This window comes from Salvelinus fontinalis, chromosome 1 (assembly GCF_029448725.1).
Source record: "Salvelinus fontinalis isolate EN_2023a chromosome 1, ASM2944872v1, whole genome shotgun sequence".
Lineage (NCBI taxonomy): Eukaryota > Metazoa > Chordata > Actinopteri > Salmoniformes > Salmonidae > Salvelinus > Salvelinus fontinalis.
Window position 1 is genome coordinate 61,961,714 of NC_074665.1, and position 20,077 is coordinate 61,981,790.

General features: G+C 42.3%; 1 protein-coding gene across 21 annotated transcripts in view; it reads right to left on the bottom strand.

The window, feature by feature from the left end:
• Positions 1-20,077, bottom strand: part of kcnma1a (potassium large conductance calcium-activated channel, subfamily M, alpha member 1a) — a 306,999-nt gene that overhangs the window by 90,714 nt on the left and 196,208 nt on the right. For all 21 annotated transcript variants that reach the window (XM_055928857.1, XM_055928724.1, XM_055928776.1 and 18 more), the window contains exons 4-8: positions 16,929-17,022; positions 15,870-15,981; positions 3,257-3,332; positions 1,828-1,903; positions 229-399 (exon numbers count right to left, since the gene is read on the bottom strand). In XM_055928857.1, coding sequence (XP_055784832.1) covers positions 229-399; positions 1,828-1,903; positions 3,257-3,332; positions 15,870-15,981; positions 16,929-17,022 — 529 coding nt within the window. The remainder of the gene's footprint in view (positions 1-228; positions 400-1,827; positions 1,904-3,256; positions 3,333-15,869; positions 15,982-16,928; positions 17,023-20,077) is intronic.

Below are 20,077 nucleotides of genomic sequence, written 5' to 3' on the forward strand. Positions count from 1 at the left end.
AAATAGGTAAGCTTAACAGTGCTATGTAAACATTGCTAAACTATCGTAAAGCTACATTGCAAAATACTTTCTAGATAATAATATTGATTAAGACATTGAAAGACTAACGTATCATTTACAAATTTTGCTGTCTGGTATAACAGTTCTATATAGTGTGAAAATGGGGACAGGCAGGTTGAGGGTGGGGGGGCAAAGGGGGGAGGAGGGGAGAGAAAAATTTTGTTTTACCAAACCCCCAAGGATGAAGAAGACCATGAACAGGCGTCCCAGGGTGGTTTTTGCATAGACATCCCCGTAGCCCACTGTTGACATAGTGACCATGAGCAAGTAGACACATTCCCAATAGGAAAGTGACTGGGAATTTTGGAAGTTTTCCCAAGGATCCCCTGAGTTTTCCACCTAAAAATGGGAGCGGGAATGAGATTTGAACAGGGTAGAATGTCAGTCTTAAGCAAAAACATTGGAAGGATTTTGATCACAACCTCTGAAGCAGGTTCTATATGTTCCGTGCATGCAGGTTCTCTAGGTTTGTCTTACCATCAACATGGTCTTAAGAGTCAATCAAGCCAGCATTGCAGAGTTTACACAGTAGCCAACAAACATGTCTTCCCGTGGACTAATGCATTTCCGGCGTGGTCGAGGATGCTGTGACACTACCAAGTACCTCCTCCACTGGTTAGTGCCTCCAGTTCGGAAACAAGTGAACTGAACTGAACACGACATGGTTCTGACACTTAGGGCAGCAGTTTGCAAACAAAGGCCCTGCATATAACCTTCTCAACACAAGTTTGATTGAATCTGGCCCTGCTGAACTTTCATGCTTTCACTCTGATCAGACAAAGCAGCATTTCTGGAACCTTAATATTGTGCTTATGCTGCCATCTAGTGTCAGGAGGTTAGAGGTATCCCCCTGCATGTTCTAATGCTGTATTAGTTGGTGTGTTATTGTACTGTTGGTTGAGCCATTGACATAAATGTACTGACAACTTGAGCCAGCTGTGTGTAAGAAATAAGAGAAAAACTGAAAAAAGGACAGACATTGTTGATTGATTGAGCTGTCATTTCACTGATAAAAAGGACAGACATTGATCTGTAGTTCTACTGATTGATTAAAGCGCCCCTAACTCTTCATCATCACATGGAAACACCCTCTATTGGCCGGTCCGAAGGCAATCCCTAGCCCCCTCCCCTCGGGTGGCAGCACATCTGAACTGGGTGGGTGGGGGCTATACGAAGACGGCGCCCACCTAGCCTTTTTAACTAACATGCTGATTCCCAAATCAAGCCCGGGCCACTACCCCCTAGGCCCTGCTGTAGATCTGAGAGGATCAGATAGGTTTAAGCAATATGGTCATTTTCTGCTTCACCTTGCCTTCAAAAAAGCTGGGGATTTTCGTACAGTTATGGGCACTGAACATGTTGTATTTTGGTAGTAGCAGAACTATTGCCGTAATGGGTGCTCTAGGGTATCCCAGCAACACGGCGCTCTAGGGTATCCCAGCAACACGGTGCTCTAGGGTATCCCAGCGATAGTTTGTCACAAAAAACCTATACCGCAGTGTAGGTTCTTTTTTTAAACTACATTTTTAGTGCCCACAACTGTATATATTTTGTTCCTTATTGCTTACATACCTATCCGATCGTTTCAGACATACAGGAGTCCCCGGGGGGTAGGGGGTAGGGGTTGGTCAGGGACCCTTCAGCACTTCAGATCTGCCACACATCCAGGGGGAAGGGAGGGGCTAGAGGTTGTTTTCGGACCAAGCGTTAGGAGTTCTCACCTCCCTTACTCCCCCCGTAGCCCAACCCCCCCGCCCAGCCACTTACCAAATGTATGAATCCGGCAGCTGTTAGCCATGTGCTTATGAAGATGGAACACAGGTTCACCAGCTTGATGGAATTGCTGGGTAGAATAAGAACCATAAAAATCTCTCAAAGAGATCCAGACCAGGTAAGGGTGACAGAAAGAGAATAATGTAATGGGAGAGGCTCATCTATTGGGTCTGAGATGGTGAGGCTAGAAAACACCTGGCTTAGGTTGTAAAGTACCGTACTGTCCTGTACATGTACTCTCTTGCTCCTGTCATTATTTTATCATTACGTCAAGTTCTGTCTTTATGTCTGGCATGGTATGCCAGTAAGATGCTAAACAAAATGTAAGATGCAAATAAAAAATTATAAAAACAAAATGTTCTATTCTTTTCTCTTTCGCTAAGCCAGGAAATGAATGGGACTGTGGGTCTCTAGGGGGGTGGGATCAGGTCAAAAACAAAAATGCAATAAAACCAAACAAAATTCATTAAGCTGAAAGGGATTACTCTATTGAACTGCTAAGAACGTACATTATGTCATGACAGCTTTTGTGGAATGCTGTTGCCAGCACTCTAACCATCATCTTGTGTTGTGTTTCCTACATATAGTCAACAGCTACTGTAGTGTCTATTCTTGCCCTGGTGTAATAGGGAACGTGTCATGCTTTAGTTCAGGATCGGTCTGCATTCATCATACACTTTCCCTTTCCCACCCTCCCTCCCTCTCTCTCTCTCTCTTTCCCTCCATCTCATTCTCCTTCCCTCACTATCTCTCCCTCACCTGTACATGAGGGCTAAACCACAGAAAGAGAGGATTACTGATTACTCAACGTCTCTGTGTTTACAGTGTTAAGAGCCCAGAAAGGACAGGAGAGGCACGCTGGGCCAAACAGTCATCAAGAGACAACCTCAGTGACACTTTACTGTACAGTCCTGCTATTTACTCAGCCAATACATGGGAAAATGAAAGTTAAAATACATAGTGATTACATAACAATTTCAGATGACATGAGTGAGATTCATTAGAACAAGCACTGTGGGAGCTACTATGTAAAACTTGTACCAGGGAGCTACTATATGTAACATTTGTACCAGGGAGCTACTATATGTAACATTTGTACCAGGGAGCTACTATATGTAACATTTGTACCAGGGAGCTACTATATGTAACATTTGTACCATGGAGCTACTATATGTAACATTTGTACCAGGGAGCTACTATAAATGCTCAATGCATGCTTTGAATAGTTGTTACCACATAAGTTTAAATGTCTTAGTATAAGTCTGGAACAGGACTGTAAAATAAAGTGTTACAGCAGTGTCCAGAGAGTGTCTAGAGAGCAAACCTGACCCGAGCTTCTATGTCAGATGGATTCTGTAGATAGTTGTTGTGGTGCTACCGTGCTGGAGTGGTGGCGGTAGTCCAATGAAAGCCCTATACTTACCTTGTTTTTAAGATATTCAAAAACTGTAAAATTTCTGAGAACTGTATCAATCTCAAGGCTCTCAGGAATCTTAAGCCTGAGAGAGAGAGAGACAGAGAGACAGAGAGACAGAGAGAGAGAGACAGAGAGAGAGAGAAATAAAGGTTAATAATCATACATAAAATGATAGTGTTTTACAGTGTGGCCTGTAGCCTATAAGGAAGATATACTGTAAAATAGGCCTATATACAGTACAGTAGTGTCATGTACTGTAAACTGTGTGTCCTACATGTGTCTGAGTCCAGGGTTTAGAGAAACAATGCAACACCTGCCTCAATGCCAGTTTACATAACACCAATATATTCCAGGCTCTGATCTACCGTGTGTGTGTGTGTGTGTGTGCGTGTGCGTGTGTCCATGTGCCATGCATACCAATGTGTATTTCTATTCATTCTGGATGGAATAATTTACACTACTAGTGACTGAGGTTAACAGGGCAGGACAATGTTAAACATTTACTTGTCCAATCTCTTTGTATTTTGGGGGATCTGTTCATAGTTTAATTCATGGTTGATACCAGTGGAGGCTGGTGGGAGGAGCTATAGGAGGACAGGCTCATTGTAATGGCTGGACTGGAATAAATGGAACGGGGTAAAACATGTGGTTTCCATATGTTTCATACCGTTCCATTTATTCCATTCCAGCCATTACGAGCCTGTCCTCCTATAGCTCCTCCCACCAGCCTCAACTGGTGGAGACATCTGTAAACAAAATAGTTCTCTCCTGCGTACAGTGAGAAAGTGCTTGGAACTATCATGCAGCAAGACCATACAACACATCAAACTGCAAGCCTCATCACACGTAACAGCTACAGTACCACAAATATTTGTATACACGGGCCACGCGGGAATCAAACCCACAACCCAGATGCTACCATCACCCCCCCCCCCCAACAAACTAAGCCATTGGAACCACACTGCAGAGTAAATAATAAGAATCAGAACCACAATGAGAGACTCCATGCCCTTCCCAGACCTTGGTCCTTACCGCATTTGGAGGGAACTAGTTAAATTGTTTGAACATGGCCCAGACCCCATGTTCTAACATTCTTATCCCATTTTAAGAGGAAGTGTAGATTGTGACTCCTACTTGTAGGAATTGTGATTCCTATTTGGAAAGGAAGCATATACTGGACGAGCCAGACTGTTTGAACATGACCCAGACCCCATATATTCTACCATTCTTACCCCACAGAGTAACTATGGCCCTAGATCTTTATTCTTACCCCACAGAGTAACTATGGCCCTAGATCTTTATTCTTACCCCACAGAGTAACTATGGCACTAGATCTTTATTCTTACCCTACAGAGTAACTATGGCACTAGATCTTTATTCTTACCCCACAGAGTAACTATGGCACTAGATCTTTATTCTTACCCCACAGTAACTATGGCACTAGATCTTTATTCTTACCCCACAGAGTAACTATGGCACTAGATCTTTATTCTTACCCCACAGAGTAACTATGGCACTAGATCTTTATTCTTACCCCACAGAGTAACTATGGCACTAGATCTTTATTCTTACCCTACAGAGTAACTATGGCACTAGATCTTTATTCTTACCCCATTTGCAGAGAAAGCTCAGAGAGGTCCAGAGACCAAGATATGGTCTCTTCTGCCTCTCCTTCTCCATAGCCATCCCATGCGGCCCCAACCTCACCCTGTACCCTTTCTGAAACAACTCTCCACACGATTTCCTACGCCTGAACGTGTCTCCACGAGCCTCGGAGCGAAGGGCGCCACCTCGTGGACCCCGGTACATCAGAAGCTTAGTAGGGATCATCGCTACCGATCACAGATACTTAGTTATCTATTGTAGTGCGTCAGGTAGTTTCTGTTTAGGGTCCTTGTCTTTCTGTAAAGTGGGACCAAGCTGTAGTTCTTCAGTTATAAGGTCCTACGGTCGTATTCTTCAGTTCTAAGGTCCAACACTGTGGGTTCAAGAGTGTCTCAAAGGAAGAGATGAAGAAGAAGTTCTTGAAGAAGGCAATGGATTCGAAAATATTATTGTTCTTCTTTGGAAGATAGACAAGTTGAGTTTTTCCAGGTAGAATGAAAGAGATCAAACAAAACACCCCCAAAGCTAAGACATGGTACAACCCTAGCGCCGGTGAATAATCTTCGCCGAGGTTCCAAAAGGTAATTTTCCACCAGAAACGCGTGTATAGAAAAACCTGACAAAAGGTCCAGAATCAAGCGCTATGCGTGCTTAAGAGAACACTAGACAGACTGAGTGACAGTCAGGTAAACAGACACCAAGACTCTGTACCTGTCTAGTACAAACTGTATCCTGGTCTGATATGAACTGTGATACCATAGAGGCTCTATCCCTGTATTGTCATTGTGTTAATAATCTGAACAGCCCAAACAGATTTCATTTTGGCCTCTGTTGTACCTACAGAGAGTCATGTGGATTTTCAACCACCAATAAGGTGCCATGTTCAGAGGTGAGGCGTTTTTAAAACTGCCTGAAGCAATCCAGGGATTTAGAGCGAGAGGTGAAGTAATAATCTGTATTTAATCACAAGTGCCGTGCTGTCACTAGCAGGTATCAGATGGGTGGACAGTATCTACAGTACACTGGGATAAAGCAAAATGGAGGTTTGTGGATAATAATGGCGCCGGAGGGGATGGCTGCCATTTTACGGGCTCCTAACCAACTGTGCTATTTTGTGTGTTTTTTTGCATTGTTTGTAACTTTTTTAGTACATAATGCTTTTGCTACCATCTCTTATGACCGAAAATAGTTTCTGGATATCAGAACATGAGCAGACCCCCACCCCTCGTCTTACCAGACGTAGCTGTCCCGTCCTGCCAATGCACGGAAACACCAGCCAAATGTATATTATCCATGTCGTCGTTCAGCCACGACTCGTGAAGCATAAGACTTGACCGTTTTTAATGTCCCATTGGTAGGATAGTCTCAAATGGAGATCATCCAGTTTATTCTCCAGTGATTGCACGTTGGCCACCACGTTACTCACCTCAAACTGGACAAATGTTTTTTCTTTAATGAGTCCAAAGCGAAGGACGTACTGCTTCTCCGAGACCAGGCCCAAATCCCCCTTATTTGTGTGAAGAAAAGACAGGGGGTGGAAATCGGGGTGCCTTATTAGAATTCGTCGCCGAGTGGGTAACCAGCTTCTACCATCTGTTTAATTGGCCAACGTGCAATCACTGGACAATAAACTGGACGATCTCCATTCGAGACTATCCTACCAATGGGACATTAAAAACTGTCAAATCTTATTCTTCACGAGTCGTGGCTGAACGACGACATGGATAATATAAATTTGGCTGGGGTTTCCATGCATTGGTAGGGCAGGACAGCTACGTCTGGTAAGACGAGGGGTGGGGGTGTGTGTCTATTTGTCAATAACAGCTGGTGCGCAATGTCTAATATTAAGGAAGTCTCGAGGTATTGCTCGCCTGAGGTAGAGTACCTCATTACAAGCTGTAGACCACACCATCTATATTTTTTGTAGCCATCTATTTACCATCCACAAACCGATGCTGGCACTAAGACAGCACTCAACGAACTGTATAAGGCCATAAGCAAACAAGAAAATGCTCATCCAGGCACTCCTAGTGGCCCGGGACTTTAATGCAGGCAAACTTAAATCCATTTTACCTCATTTCTACCAGCATGTCACATGTGCAACCAGGGGGGGGGACTCTAGACCACCTTTACTCCACACACAGAGACGCGTACAAAGCTCTCCCTCATCCTCCATTTGGCAAATTTGACCATAATTCTATCCTCCTGATTCCTACTTACAAGCAAAAAATAAAGCAGGAAGTACCAGTGACTCGCTCAATACGGAAGAGGTCAGATGACGCTGATGCTAAGCTACAGGACTGTTTTGCTAGCACAGACTGGAATATGTTCTGGAATTCATCCAGTGGAAATGAGGAAGGAGTATACCACCTCAGTCAACGGCTTCATCAATACAGTGCCTTCGGGAAAGTATTCAGACCCCTTGACATTTTCAACATTTTGTTACGTTACAGCCTTATTCTAAAATGGATTAAATACCAAAAACATCCTTAACAATCTACACACAATACCCCATAATGACAAAGCGAAAACAGGTTTTTAGAAATTTATGTTGTTACGTTCCCCAGTTTCTGTGTTGTTTTGTGTTTGTATGTGTTTGTATATGTTTCAGGAAATTGCTTCCTGGATTCCCCTAAGCAGCTGATTGGTCGGCCCCATTGCAGACTGGAGCTCTGACCCGCCCTCTCGTCAGGGGATACAGCTGTCTACAATTACCGACTCCTTCGGCAGCTTTAAAAGCCAGTGTTCCTTTGTTAGGAAAGAGGGAGCTTCTTTGTCCTGTGTTGGTTGTTGTTCAGAGACAGTTTTTGTTAAGAATTTTGTAGCTGCTACTTCTGAGGTATGTGTATGCCAAAGGACACTGTGTTTGTGATTATTAAAATTGTTCACTTTAAGGTTGTATTATTCTGTTTAATTTGTTCCCAGGGGGGAAGGCACCTTGGGAGTGCTTAGGCAAGAGGCCTGCGGGCATACATTTACCCGTAGTATGGACTCTGTCTATGGAAACTAGGTAAGACCTGGGCGGACAACCCCCTGTATTTTGGTTAGCGCGCCAGGTGGCGTTAAGGTTAGGTACGTAGTGGGTAGGCAAGTAAGGTAGGAGAGGGGACTCTAACTTTTACTTTCTTTTCTTTGGTTCCGTCCAGCCCCTTTTCCACACATTACCGTGTTAAGAAAATAAATCCCCAGTAAATGGTAATAGTCTCTGCCTCTGTCATCCTTACCCGCACCTACAATCACATACCTCTTTCACTCCACAGGGTGTTGCGTTCCCTCCTGCAAGAGGCGTACATTACATATGCAAATAAAAAACAGAAATACCTTATTTACATAACTATTCAGACCCTTTGCTATGAGATTCGAAATTGAGCTCAGGTGCATCCTGTTTTCATTGATCATCCTTGAGATGTTTCTACAACTTGATTGGAGTCCACCTTTGGTAAATTCAATTGATTGAACATGATTTGGAAAGGTACACACCTGTCTATATAAGGTCCCACAGTTGACACTGCATGTCAGAGCAAAAACCAAGCCATGAGGTTGAAAGAATTGTCCGTAGAGCTCAGAGACAGGATTGTGTCGAGGCACAGATGTGGGGAAGGATACTTAAAAATGTTTACAGCATTGAAGGTCCCCAAGTACACAGTGGCTTCCATCATTCTTAAATAGAAGAAGGTTGGAACCACGAAGACTCTTCCTAGAGCTGGCCGTCCAGCCAAACTGAGCAATCAGGGGAGAAGGGTCTTGGTCAGGGAGGTGACCAAGAACCCAATGGTCACTATGACAGAACTCCAGAGCTCCTCTGTGGAGATGGGAAAACACTCCAGAAGGACAACCATCTCTGCAGCCCTCCACCAATCAGGCCTTTATGGTAGAGTGGCCAGACGGTAGCCACTCCTCAGTAAAAGGCACATGACAGCCCGCTAAGAGTTTGCTAAAAGGCACCTAAAGACTCTCAGACCATGAGAAACAAGATTATCCGGTCTGATGAAACCCAGATTGAACTCTTTGACCTGAATGCCAAGCGGCACGTCTGGAGGAAACCTGCCTCCATCCCTACGGTGAAGCATGGTGACGGCAGCATCATGCTGTGGGGATGTTTTTCAGGGGCAGGAACTGGGAGACTAGTCAGGATTAAGGCAAAGATAAACTGAGCAAAGTACAGAGAGATCCTTGATGGAAACCTGCTCCAGAGTGCTCAAGAACTCAGACTGGGGCGAATGTTCACCTTCCAACCCGACAATGCAGGAATGACTTTGGGACAAGTCTCTGAATGTCATTGAGTGGCCCAGGCAAAGCCCGGACTTAAACCCGATCTAACATCTCTGGAGAGACCTGAAAAAAGCTGTGCAGCACCATTCCCCATCCAACCTGACAGAGCTTGAGATGATCTGCAGAGAAGAATGGGAGAAACTCCCCAAATACAGATGTGCCATGCTTGTAGCGTCAAACCAAGAAGACTCTAGGCTGTAATTGCTGTAAAAAGGTTCTTCAACAAAGTACTGAGTAAAGGGTCTGAATACTTACGCAAATTTGATATCTCAGTTTGTTTTTTTATACATTTGCAAAAATTTATAAAAACCTGTTTTTGCTTTGTCATTATGGGGTATTGTGTGTAGATTGATGAGGGGGAAAAACAATTTAGAATAAGGCTGTAAAGGGGCCTGAATACTTTCCGAAGACACTGTAAGTGCATCAACGACGTCATCCCACAGTGACCGTACGTACAAATACCAACCAGAAGTCATGGATTACAGGCAACATCCGCACCGAGCTGCCGCTTTCAAGGAGCGGGACACTAATCCGGACACTTATAAGAAATCCTGCTATGCCCTCAGACGAACCATCAAACAGGCAAAGCGTCAGTACAGGACTAAGATTGAATCTTACTAGACCGGCTCTGACGCTCGTCGGATGTGGCAGGGCTTTGAAAGTCTGGTCATGGCTTATATCAACACCATCATCCCGGAAACCCTAGACCCACTCAAATTTGCATACCGCCCCAACAGATCCACAGATGACGCAATCTCAATCGCACTCCACCATGCCCTTTCACACCTGGACAAAAGGAGTGAGACTACTGTTCATTGACTACAGCTCAGCGTTCAACACCCTAGTGCCCACAAAGCTCATCAATAAGCTAAGGACCCTGGGACTAAACACCTCCCTCTGCAACTGGATCTTGGTCTTCCTCACGGGCCACCCCCAGGTGGTAAGAGTAGGCAACAACACATCTGCCACGCTGATAGTCAACACGGGGGACAGGGGTGCATGCTTAGTCCCATCCTGTACTCCCTGTTCACCCACGACTGCGTGGCCAAACACAACTCCAACACCATCACTAAGTTTGCTGACAACACAACAGTGGTAGGCTTGAACACCGACAACAATGAGACAGCCTATATGGAGGAGGTCAGAGACCTGGCAGTGTGATGCCAGGACAACAACCTCGCCCTCAATGTAAGCAAGACAAAAGAGGCTGATAGTGGAAAAATTGTCAAAGACTCCAGTCACCCAAGTCATAGACTCTCTGCTACCGCACGGCAAGTGGTACCGGAGCACTAAGTCTAGGTCCAAAAGGCTCCTTAACAGCTTCTACCCCCAAGCCATAAGACTGCTGAACAATTAATCAAATGGCCACCCAGACTATTTACATTAATACCCCCCCCCCCCCTTTGTTTTTACACTGTTGCTACTCGCTGTTTATTATCTATGCATAGTTACTTTACCCCTACTTACATGTACAATCTACCTCAACTAACCTGTACACCCGCACATTGACTCGGTAACCCCTGTATATTGCCTCGTTATTGTTATTTTATTGTGTTACTTTTTATTTTTTTTAAATTACTTTAGTTTATTTAGTAAATATTTTCTTAACTCTATTTCTTGAACTGCATTGTTGGTTCAGGGCTTGTAAGTAAGCATGTCAGTGTAAGGTCTACACCTTACAAATACAACTTGATTTGATTTGTATTGACTTCAACTCAGAGCAATAGAGCCATCTGTAGAGGTACAGAAAGAGGACAGGAGTGATCAAATCGCTCTGGGTAGTTGGAGGAGCCACATCGAATCCGAACTCATGACAACAACAACACTAAGTATTCCCGAAGCTAAAGTGCTAACCATTTCCCTACTAAGACCGTTGGTTCTTGTTGAGCAAGTGCAACACTGTAGGTCTTAGGGCAGGTGACGTCACTGCATGATGGCTACTAGCATATGCTAAATAGCCTGCATCTGCTACACATGCAACAACACTGCATGTAACATAATCCAAATCTGTGGGTATGTGCACTGCCAAGCCCCCTCCCCTCTGTCACGTGACTGACAGTAGAAACACACACTGGAGCCTTTTATCAATCAGCAGCCTAGGGATGACCATGTTACAACACGGATAATACCCTGTCCAGCCAGTAAGGATTATAGCCCCCCCCCGCACACACACTAGAGGACTAAGGGGAATGCACACACAGATACTGTACTAGAGTCAGTAAGCAGAGCACAAGGCTTCAGAGATCAAAACAGACAGTACACTAACATCACCAGCAGAGGGCAGTAGTGATGTGGATATGTCATTTGGCGAGATATGGACGGTACATTGGCTCCAGTAGTCTGTGTGTGGAAGTAATATGGAATATTATGTAATATGGCTTTAATTTTCAAAGCGGGGTTGAGCTTTTACAACACTGCTTATACCTTCTTCTATGAGGGCATTTGCATGTATTTGTTTTTACCCTGACATCGTATTATAAGGTCTATATAGTTACTCCTATTTTTCCACAGGACCCTACACTTACCTGTATCATTTCATAGCTGCCTTACCATCCTCCGCAAGCTCTGTTCTTTCTACAGTTAAGCCTTAGTAGGACTGAAATGACTTGTGTAGATGGGTTGGAAGGGTTGGGGCTCTGGGGCTAACAGCAAGCTAGCATCTTTCAAAGAGCTAATTAGAGGAGGCTGGTGAGGGGAAGACGGTTCACAAATAATGAATGGATGTGTTTGATACCATTCCATTCATTCCGTTCCAGCCAATACTATGAGCCAGTCCTCCCCATTTAAAGTGCCACCAGCCACCACTACAGCTAATTAACACCACTAGCCTGGCTATGGCCCTCTCTCTCAAGGGAGGGACACCCACTTCAAGTAATTTAAGAAGATGGTGTCTTATTTCCAGGAGGAACACTGCATGCCCTTTTACATTAGCCACACGTTTCTCTACCCTATTAATTAATGGCCAAATTGCAAAATGGGAATGAACATTACTGTGAAATGAGAAATACATAGAGTAGGATAGATAGAGAATTGTCCCTTGTGGCTCAGTTGGTAGAGCACGATGCTTGCAACACCAGGGTTGTGGGTTCGATTCCCACGGGTACCAGTGTGAAAATAATCAACATTTATGTCGCTCTGGATAGGAGTGTCTGCTAAATGACTAAAATGTTGAATAGAGCAGAGCTACTGTAGTGCAGAACCTCTTTTCATTTTATTTTCAGTAATGGAGTCCAGTGGTTCTCCTGTTAAACAAAACCAGTGGATGTTTCTCAGGCAGTTCCGTAAGAACAACTGGTAGTGTGTGTGTGTGTGTGTGTGACATAGCTTTAAGTCACACAGAGAGAGAAAACTTAATGAGTCCACAGGGATTGATGTAAAACTGTTAACACCGTCATTGTTTGCCTCTCAAACAGACGACAGAACAGAATTAGTGAGATGGAAATAGTATTGATGTCCATCAAGACAAAGACAAATCACTGATTATGGATCCATCTCTATTGATTACAGTGAAGCCATTACAATTCTGTCAACTTCCCTTCCCACTGGATCTCAACTCAATAGAGATCGACGTGGGGGACATGTGAGGACATTAGACATGTCACTCAGTCACCAACCACTGGACAGATTATTCATGCATGTTGGATCTAGAGTCTGATGTAACATCTACCTGATAACACCTCTACAGTACCAGACCTATCATTAGACTTTCTATCTATACAGTCATTGGATTCTGTCCTGTCGTCAATCATTGTCATGTTGCTATAATTTGACATGTTTCTTATTTCCTGCAAACCTCTGATTTGTGTCCAGTACCAGCTCATCCTAATAATAACCTGGCCTAATACATTTACATCGTAATTTTAGTCATTTAGCAGACGCTCTTATCCAGAGTGACTTACAGTTATAGTGTATTCATCTCCAGACAGCTGGGTGGGACAACCACACATCACAGGCATAGAAAGTACATTTTCCCTCAGCAATGCAGCTATCAGTAGGGTCAGAACTAGAAGGGGGGTGGGTCAAGTGCAAGTGGTGGTTAACATGCTGTTGTTGTTTTTTTTTGGGGGGGGGGGGGGGGGTCGTGGTGAGGAGAAGGATTATTTAAGATACTGTTTCAGATGTTTTCGGAAGATGGGTAGTACCCTGCCCCCAGCTAATAGTACCCCCTGTGATATCAACCAGTTGATAATGGAGAGTTCGGCCTATGTGTTATGGCACAATGTAGGCCAATCTCACACACACACACACACACACACACACACACACACACACACACACACACACACACACACACACACACACACACACACACACACACACACACACACACACACACACACACACACACACACACACACACACACACACACACACACACACACACACACACACTATATTGTAGTGTGTGGACCCAGTTAATGGATCGCTGGGACAGTAATATCTGTTGCTACGTAATGTGACGTACACAAATATGCATGGTCATTTTTGAAATGTCTTATTTAGTTTGTTATTTTATGGGGTCATCCCTTGTATAATTTTGTAGGCCTCCCAGGTACTGTATTTGCATTGAAAGTAATGTATATAATTACTGCCGCTAGGGGGAGCTGTGGCGTCAATGGGGAGCATTAGTGGGATCGTGAGGTCTTGGATGTTGCTTCTTCAATCTTGGGAAATGCCTAATACTGAACTATCTTTTCTCCATCTCATCATTCCACTCTGTTAATTCAGGTATGTAATGCGCAAAAGTGCAATATGACTCATGAAATATTGAGATAACATGGTTAACTACATAGTCCATGAGTTTGGTAATGTTTGAAGGCAATTGAAGGAAGTTTAACTGAGTAAAAAACTGGTTGGTATTTTCCACATAAGTAATGGGGGTTTGCTAGGTTGCTAATGGTTTATATGTAAGAAAAGGGAATAAGACTTTTTCAACAAGGTTTTTAGCTCCTATTTGTTTTATTTCCAATGAACAAAGGCTCAGTTTACTTCAGGAAATATATGTAAATATGCGATGTGACTATAAAATGTGTTAAGTGTTTATTTGTAAGAAAATAGCATTGAACAGTTTATTAGCTTTATGCTAACCGAATTTGGCTTTGCGCTAGCTAGCTCGAGGTTATTGGGTTTCAGCTTGTTAGCTCACATGTTGATGGTTTAGAATGTAATGGTTGTAGCATTGTTTAGCACAGCCTCCAGTCATTTGTAGCTTTATGGAAAGGGACACTGCTAGTTCAGTGAGCTAGGTATAATGTAATGTAGCCTCTTATGGTACAATTTGATGGTTTTACAAGCCAAATAGCCTTTGTTGTTAGATGCTAAATACTACTGATTGAATAGCCTCAGATTATATGCACTATTAATTTAGCTATAGCTAGAGGTAAAAGGTGAATGTGTAGATGTATGGAGAATTTTGGGGAGGACTTGAGACCTTTATTTTTTATACACAAAATGGAATGTGAAAATACTTAATACTACAATGCAGTTGTAATGTATAATTGATTATGACTAAATAAAAAAAGTTATGCCTAATACTGAACCCTACTAACTTTTCTCCATCTCATCATACCGCCCTGTTAATTCAGGTCAATTATCTGCTGACCACGTCTCAGTCCGAGGCATGTAACAGTAACACACCATTAAAACACGCAATCACACAGTAATAAACACGCATGCAATACACGCTAGTGCAAACACACATTCTATTTCACACGTGGTGTGTGTGTGGGACCGTATAAAATCAGATGACCCTAAAATACACTATCTGACGCACAGAAAGCGTCATTCCGCCTCTATGCAAACACAAACACAATGTGACGCGAGAGGGCTTTTCGAGGGTGTATTCTTCTGTGCTATCTGACACATTCTCAGTGGTAAAATTATAATTTTTTTCATCTCACTGGCTTCCCCAGTATGAATAGATGATAGATAAATATATACATAATTTATGAATGCATATTCATGATGAGTAGAGGGAAATCTAGGCCATCTCAAAACAATGGCTTTCCTCCCAGTTGCCTTTTCAAATATCTCCAGAAATAGGGGGCTGGTTAGAGCCAGATAGTAGGATTCAGGATTCACTGCAGAGGAGAGCTACCTCCCAGTAAACAATCTGATTACTACTGCATTCCAAGAACGTTCGTAGGGACCTTCTCAGAAAGTTAAAATGGCAACTTCTTATTTATTTCTCAAAACAATCTTTTTTCTCTCCAAATATTTCTGAATAAAATTGCCAACTTCACCAACATTTTTACCAAATTGGTACTCCATTGTAACCTTCCCTGATGTCACAGGAACGTTCACTGTTGGCTGGTCTCTAACTTTTTTTTTTTTACATCAGACTACAGATTTAATTAGTGGCAATGCAGAGAATGGCTAATTATTAAATCCAGTCTGTCATAGACCACCTTTTCAACCTTTTTCATCATTCTACAGCTAGTTAACGCTAACAATAGCATCACCACGCTACTGCTGCATAGCCTACTGAGAAAAATAAGCCATGACACAATCCAGACCATTGTATGTTTCCCAGGCTGCACCTATTGTTACATGTGGAGGACACTGCACGGAGAAGGTCCAATAGATGTCAATTTAGAGGTGTCATGACACCATATTCACCATATTTCAGGTACAATACTTCACCACATAAAGACTTCTGTCACACTGCTCTAAATCACTGAGTCATTGTAGAGAGATGGAGAGAAATATAGAGAGAGGGAGAGTGAAAAAGGTAAATTCTTACCCAGCCAGCTCCTATTCAAGTAGACCGATACGAAGACAGGAGGAACAGTGAAGAAGTCCACCACTGAGTTGACCTCCAGCCAGAACCACAGCTTATCATTGGCTGCTATGAACTGAAGAAGAAATAGAACGGTAACACTTCACTTAAAGCCTGGAAAACACAAAGAAGACTACACTCTAAGGTCCTTTAAAAAGCTACTTTATGTGAAATGTGACATTAGGACTCTTCAATAAATAAACTCTGCTTCATGTTTTCTTTCCTTGCTTACTTCATAGTATCGCAATACTGGTATTGTGACAACCCTAATTGATGTTGTTATAATGTATTATAAGACTTATCTTTGTTTGCTATGAACTAAGGGGAGACATAGACGTAACAATTCATGTTGGTAAAACGTTCTTGCTTCTACATCTCGCCTCACTTCACAGTACAATGACTTATGATGCCATTATAATGAATTAAAACAGTTATCATGAGCATGTATGACCGCTTTGTAATGCGCTATTATCATCTTATAAAGATCACGACAATTAAAAAATGTCAAGTCTATCTAATCCTCATATTATAGAGTTCATGCATAGTTCATGTTTTATTTTTAACCATATCAATATAGCAACATAATACATGCATTTTAATTTCCTATACTGTATCTAAAGAGTACCTTGGACTCTAACATACTGAACTAAATTTGCCAAAAGCCACTAGAACAGTTCAGTTCTATAAAACATAAGGACCAGGCTAGGGCCAACCTCTTGATCAGTTTCCCGGCATCGTCCCCTGACATACAGCATGTTGTTTGTGAATAGATCTTAGTCAGTGATGTGATTCATGTGGAGTCGTGACTGCCATAAGCAGCTTAGGACTTTGTTTATTCATTGAGGGTTTCAGGCAGACTTTTTCTCCAATGGAACGCTGGCTTTGGGAGAACACCAAGTCAGTATTATGACAATAGATCTCCCGCCTTTAGAGGTAGGTAGGGGTGTGCGTGTTATGTGTGTGTGTGCGTGTGTGCGTGCGTGCGTGCGTGCGTGTGTGTGTCAATAGGGCTTTAGTACATACTCGCAGCCCAAAGTAGAGAAGGAAGAAGACATTGAAGAACATGTCGATCTGTAACGTGAAATCTTTGTAGAAATTCTGACAGGATTCTATGGGACTGTGAAAGAGAGAGAAAAGGAAGAAATCATCACATTAATAGACATACTCTATTACAATAATATATGTCACATTAATAAGCATACTCTATTACAATAATATATGTCACATTAATAAGCATACTTTATTACAATAATATATGTCACATTAATAGGCATACTCTATTACAATAATATATGTCACATTAATAAGCATACTCTATTACAATAATATATGTCACATTAATAAGCATACTCTATTACAATAATATATGTCACATTAATAGACATACTCTATTACAATAATATATGTCACATTAATAGACATACTCTATTACAATAATACATGTCACAGTTTAGGGTACCTCACGTAGCCAGTGGATTTCAAAAGGTGCAAACAGTAGAAACCTGCCCACTACTGTGTATTCCCAAGTGTTCACAGAATACAGCAAGCATTAACAAGTCTTTACACATCTTTATTCATCCCACTGGGGCAATTAGTTTCAGGACTGCTGTGAATCAGACAACATACAACAACAGAACAGACCGAACAGTGTGCGGGTATTGACAATAAAACAAGTTGTGGCTTATGTCAAAGGCAAAAAAAACTAAAAGCCTGCAACAAAACCCATGTGTGTATATTGTCCTGTCTTCCCTTTAGTGTACATATGCCATAAAGAAGGTACATGGCTCTTTGCAATCAGCAAGGTGGTACAGTATAGTATAGTAGCTAGCCTAGGTAGCTAGCTAGCATGCTGCTTCCTCTCCTCAGGAGAGCCAAACAATGAATAATGAGGAATAATCCATCTCATCTGTCACATAATCCGTCTTTATGTTTATATTATGATTAACCATTAAGGAAGTGGATGCTTTTAACAAAGCAATAGTAGCCAAAATGCCACTAAATTCTTCATTATGGTAGAAGAGCGTTTTTTTCATGGAAAATTTGACATCAAATTCACCACAGTGGTTGTGAGCAACAGATATGAATATTCATTATGGGAGTTGATTGCCTATGGGAATGTATAGGCTCATATAGACAGTCAACGGTGAAGGATAGCCTCTCCTCACAGCAAAACGAATGGCTTTAAGTAAGTGTATAGAGAGGCTCAGTGGGAGAGGGAGAATGGGGTTTGAATGGCTTCCAGGGGTGGAAGACAGAGAGAGAGCAGTACGATCATCATCCTCTACTTAACACAAAACATCTTAATGGGGGGTGATCCATCAGAGAAGATGACAAGTTATAACCATGAGAGAAATGTGTGAGGAATTGTTATCACATGAGAGCAAAGACTGCTGTTCTGATAGCTGGGTGATTTCAGATTAAGTTAAGAACTGCATGCCTGAAAATGGAACAGTCTTTATCATGGTATGAATCTTGGCATGTGGCCCAACAGATTTAAATCTATGTGTATATATGGATAAAGGGTTAAAATAGCCCCTGAATGATATTATGTGGTTAAAATATATTATTTTCTCCCAGATGGCCACCCAGATTAAGCATCTCTATGATTCAGAGGGGTTGGGTTAAATGCGGAAGACACATTTCAGTTAAATGCATTCAGTTGTTCAACTGACTAGGTATCCCCCTTTCCCAGTCAGTGGACGGAGGTTAATATGTCTGACCCCTCAGTGGAATTGCCATTGATCCAGCCTGAATACTCTATTTACACACTACTAACCCTCCAATCTTCTATAAAACTAAGAGTGATGTGAAAACAAACCCTGTTATGAATCAAACAGCAAATCCATAAATACTTTGTGCTGGGTTGATTAAATGTCAATATCCATTTGGTCCATGTTGTGGGTTTGGTGGTGTATGGTCTGTAAGCCCCCTGTCCATCTACAGATTGGACTGTACTGGGCTGAGAAAATGGTTAAGATTTAATCAGAGATCAAACCAAAAAACAACTGCATTAGCGAGTGTGTGTGTATATGTACTGTATATGTAGTGCTTAATTTGAGCCGGATCCTGCCGGAACAGGAACCAGCACCTCTCTGTTTTGGACGGTTTCGTTCTGGAACCTATGTGGCCGCATCTGGTACCTCTCGTGGCATGAAAAATTATTTTCACTTTTTGCAATGTACAAATTCTAATAAACGCGATCAAAGTTCGAGTTGCCTCTTCGTTAATTCTCCTGTATCTCTCACAGAACTAGAATGAGATTCACGTTATATGATCTCTCTCCCTCTTTCTGCTCTGATCGACATGAGCCTGCACCTCTCACCTCTCCAGCATTGCATTTCCTTATAGAGTCATAACCGCACAAAGGGTTCTGGAGGAGCTGCAGCAACCCTGATAAATTGAAATAAATTTGCCAAAATTATAGTTACCGCTATCTGTCCCGAAAGTAATTAAATACGTTAGAATAGTCTACTACACCACGAGAAAGCCAAAACATTTGCCACAGTGCCACAGATAAATAGCCTCTTTTAAAAATAGCTTAGCTGTGGAATGTAGCCCAATAACAAGGCATAGCCTACAGTTGGGAACGTGCTGCCAATCTGTCAGTGGATGCATACAAAACTGGCCTTTTACAATATTTCAAATAGCCTACAATTGTGGGAAAACACAGGTTGGAAAGCAAATTACTCTAATCTGTCTGCTGTAGGCTACCAAAATATTTTATCAACTTCAAATATTGTTTTACACAGTAAAACAAGAGAGAGGCTTTTGGCACGAACGCATCAGCCATCACCAGAGAGTAAGCTGCCCATCATTGGGTAAGTCAGTGAAACTGGAAAGCATTTTTAGGACTATAATTTCCTCCTCATATTGCAGCCTACAATATGTCTTGTCTTCACACACCTAGGTGATTGATGAATTCAAGACAAGGTCATTTTTCTTGATCTCAGTTTGTCAGTGTCAAAGTAGCCTGTCATTTCGATCATTTGTGCGGTATTATGGTGATTTCAAGATAACTGGGAATTCTGAAAAAAACAAGGTCGAATCATGACTCAGTGATCTTCAGGTCGGAAAGTCGGAGCTCTAGAAAGAGGCCTGAGTTCTCGACTTGAAATTCTGAGTTGGACGACCGTTCAAAACTAATATTCCCAGTAGTCTGAGCTCGTTTTTCC